The following is a 3,280-nucleotide window of genomic DNA, read 5'->3' as shown; positions in this document are numbered from 1 at the left end:
GCTCCAGTTCTTTTTACCCAGTGCATCATGTCTGGTTGTCAAGAAAACAGTACAGAGTTAAAAAAGGAAAAAAAAAAAAAAGTTTTGAAGAGGCAGAGAATGATTCAGAACCAGACATGACAGAGGTGTTAGAATGATTAGACTGGAAATTTAAACCAACTATGATTAATATCATAAGGGCTCTCCTGGATAAAGCAGATGGAATGCAAGAATAGAAAGGTAGCATAGGCAGAGAATGAAAAATCCAACAAAACAAAAGAAAACAAAAAAAAATCCCTGAAGGAATAAAGAATTCCTTGGACAAACAGAAACTTAAGTGTATGTTTTGTCAGTGTTCCAAGCTTGAAGGAAATGTTAAAAGAAATGCTTTAAAGAGAAGGAAAATAATATAATTCACAAAGTCAGATTTCCATAAAGTAAGGAAGAGTGTCGCAGAAGGAATAAGTGAAGGTAAAATAAAAACATTTGTTTGTTAACTCAGGGATCCTGACATACTCTAGGTGACTATGGGCTGCTGAGAACAAAAAGGATCTGGATGGCCTGCTGTTGCTTCCAGGACCCGAGTTACCCCAGACAGAAACAGAGCTCAGAAAGAAATTACAAGCTCCATGAAAAGCAAAAAATGAGTAAAATCTAACTAGGAATATCCATGTGAAATTCTGAGAATGCACATCCTTAGAAAAGGCTTGAGAGGCCCCCAGAATCTCTAGGGGGACTGAATGGTGATGGTCTTGCTCTGCACAAATCTGGTTTTACAAGACTGTGAGAGATGGTTGTGTTTTCAAATGTGTACATAACAATAAAAAGGTAGTAGGAATGTGAAGAAACAGAGAAAAATGGTCCAATCAAACAAATGAAATCCTCATTAGCCGACCCTGGAGAAATATATGCACTACTGACAAATTATGCTCAATGAACTAGGAAAGTGGCATGTGTTTTAGTTTTATCATATTTATTTTGAATGTTTAACAAATATATATATATTTAAATAACACAGAACATGGAAATTCTATAAATAGTGCTCAATATCATGATCAATATTTTCCTTGATAATATGCACTAAATTTCACAAAATATAAAGCTCTACATTTAAAGTGTAATTCACTACTCCATATTACTTCTAAGGAATGAATGTAACATACGATATATAGGAAGTGTATATTTTTAAATGTTAAGAAATTACCAATGAATATCTTGAAAACACAAAAGAAATCACACACTGATTTTGAAACTCTACATTCAGAGTATGATATGCTGTTATAAGTATTTTTTAGGGATTTTTTATTAATAGAATTAAAACTGTTTTTCACATTCTGTTATAGGGTATGTCTTAAAGAAATCCATACCCAAAAATTTTGTAGGAGAAATAAAGTTTACCGTATTTTAAAAGAAGTGAATAAACCATGCATTGGGGAAATCTGGGTGTGGAAGTGGAAATGGACTGGAAAAACATTAAGTTAACTGTAAGGTGGCATATAAGAGACTATGGGAACAAGCATACGGATATAGACATTTAGGAATTTTAAGATTTTACCTACTTACTCTTTAGCATGTCCTTTGTTTGCCAAAATAAATATTTCATTTATTTGAAGAAAATACTACTTTATGGACCACATCTTTGAAGGCTTGCTTCACTTGCTGGTTTCTTAGAGTGTAAATGAAGGGGTTCAGCATGGGGGCAACAGAGGTATTGAGAATAGCTACTCCCTTGGTCAATGATGCCCTTTCTTTTGCAGAGGGATTAGCGTACATGAATATACAGCTTCCATAAGAGATGGAGATGACAATCATATGAGAGGAACATGTGGAGAAAGCCTTTTTTCTCTGACTGGCAGATGGGATTCTCAAAATAGTTCTGATAATATACATGTAAGATAAAATCACCAATGCCAGAGTGAATAGCAAAGCAACCAACGCAAAGTAAAAACCGATGACTTCTAGAAACCATGTATCTGAACAAGACAGTCGTAAAAGGGGAAAATAGTCACATGCAAAGTGATCAATGACATTGGAAGCACAGTAATCCAGCTGGAGCAGAAGCATGAGGGGTGGGAAAATGGTCAGGAACCCTCCCAGCCACGCACAGAGCACAAGCCAGGTGCAGAGTTTCCTGTTCATGATGGCGGTGTAATGCAGAGGCTTGCAGATGGCAACGTAGCGATCATAGGACATGGCAGTGAGAATGTAAAATTCTGTCACCCCCATGAAAATAAAGAAAAAGAGTTGGGCTGCACAATTGTTAAAGGAAATAGTTTTATCCCTGGTGATAATTGCTCCTAGAAATCTAGGAATACAGACAGTTGTAAATGAGATTTCTAAGAAAGAGAAGTTTCGGAGGAAGAAATACATTGGTGTCTGTAGATGAGGGTCCACCAAGGTTAGAGTGATGATAGTCAGGTTTCCAGCGACACTTAATATGTATGTGATAAATAAGAAGAGGAAAATCACAATCTGAAGGTCAGGATCATCAGAAAGGCCAAGCAGGACAAACTCTGTGATCACTGTGTGGTTCATTTCTCGGTCTCTCTCTCCCTGTCTCTCTGTCTCTGTCTGTCTCCCTCTCCTTTTTCTTCTCTTAAAGATATTTAGGTGGCAAGAGTATTAAAGGGAGGAGATGAAAGATATAATTCATGATGATCAATATCACCGTCATGGATACAATTCTAAAGTATATTCTATAATCCATGCTGATCTTATTTTCAATTGAACTCTATTGTTTGTATTTGGTTTTCATACACATTTGTGAGTTTTGCTTTATTTACTAGTTTTCTTATTTGAAATGTACCAGAAGTTTGGAAATCTTCATACAGTAACTCACATCATTGAGAGTGATGATTTATCATCATTGAAAGATGATAAATAAAATCAGTACTTCTTGCTTTGTCCAATTTATACAAATCATTAGAATCTTCTTGAAAAATTAAGAGATATGCATTTTTTCTTTCTTTTCTGTCAAGTATTTATTAAAGGATGCCACTACCTAGAAGCATAAATGGATAATCTTAATTCCATCCCAAGGTAAAAGTGAAATTTAGAAGACTAAAGTAATAACCATTATACTTGGTACGATATAAGTAATCAATAACTTTCTTAACAAAATAGGTTATAAATTATTACTTATTTATTTTTACATTAATATTTTTGGTATAGTTCAAGATTATGTAAGGACATTATATTTATATATTATGTAATAATACATATGTATTTACTATATGATTGAATAAATAACCTAATTATTTTATTTAACAGAGAACATACTCACTGGTTTGTCTTGTAATTC

General features: G+C 34.1%; 1 protein-coding gene across 1 annotated transcript; it reads right to left on the bottom strand.

Moving 5' to 3' along the window:
- Positions 1–1,578: 1,578 nt before the first annotated feature.
- Positions 1,579–2,514, bottom strand: LOC122223622 (olfactory receptor 6C3). Its single transcript, XM_042944599.1, has one exon. It carries the CDS (start codon positions 2,512–2,514, stop codon positions 1,579–1,581), a length of 936 nt encoding a protein of 311 aa, XP_042800533.1.
- Positions 2,515–3,280: the final 766 nt, after the last annotated feature.

Source organism: Panthera leo, chromosome B4 (assembly GCF_018350215.1).
Source record: "Panthera leo isolate Ple1 chromosome B4, P.leo_Ple1_pat1.1, whole genome shotgun sequence".
Classification (NCBI taxonomy): domain Eukaryota; kingdom Metazoa; phylum Chordata; class Mammalia; order Carnivora; family Felidae; genus Panthera; species Panthera leo.
Note: the sequence above shows the minus strand (reverse complement) of the source record. Positions and strands in the feature narration are given on the sequence as shown.

What these genes read in the sequence shown, in the direction of transcription:
- LOC122223622 (XM_042944599.1), bottom strand. Translation starts at nt 2,514, where the DNA reads ATGAACCACACAGTGATCACAGAGTTTGTCCTGCTTGGCCTTTCTGAT.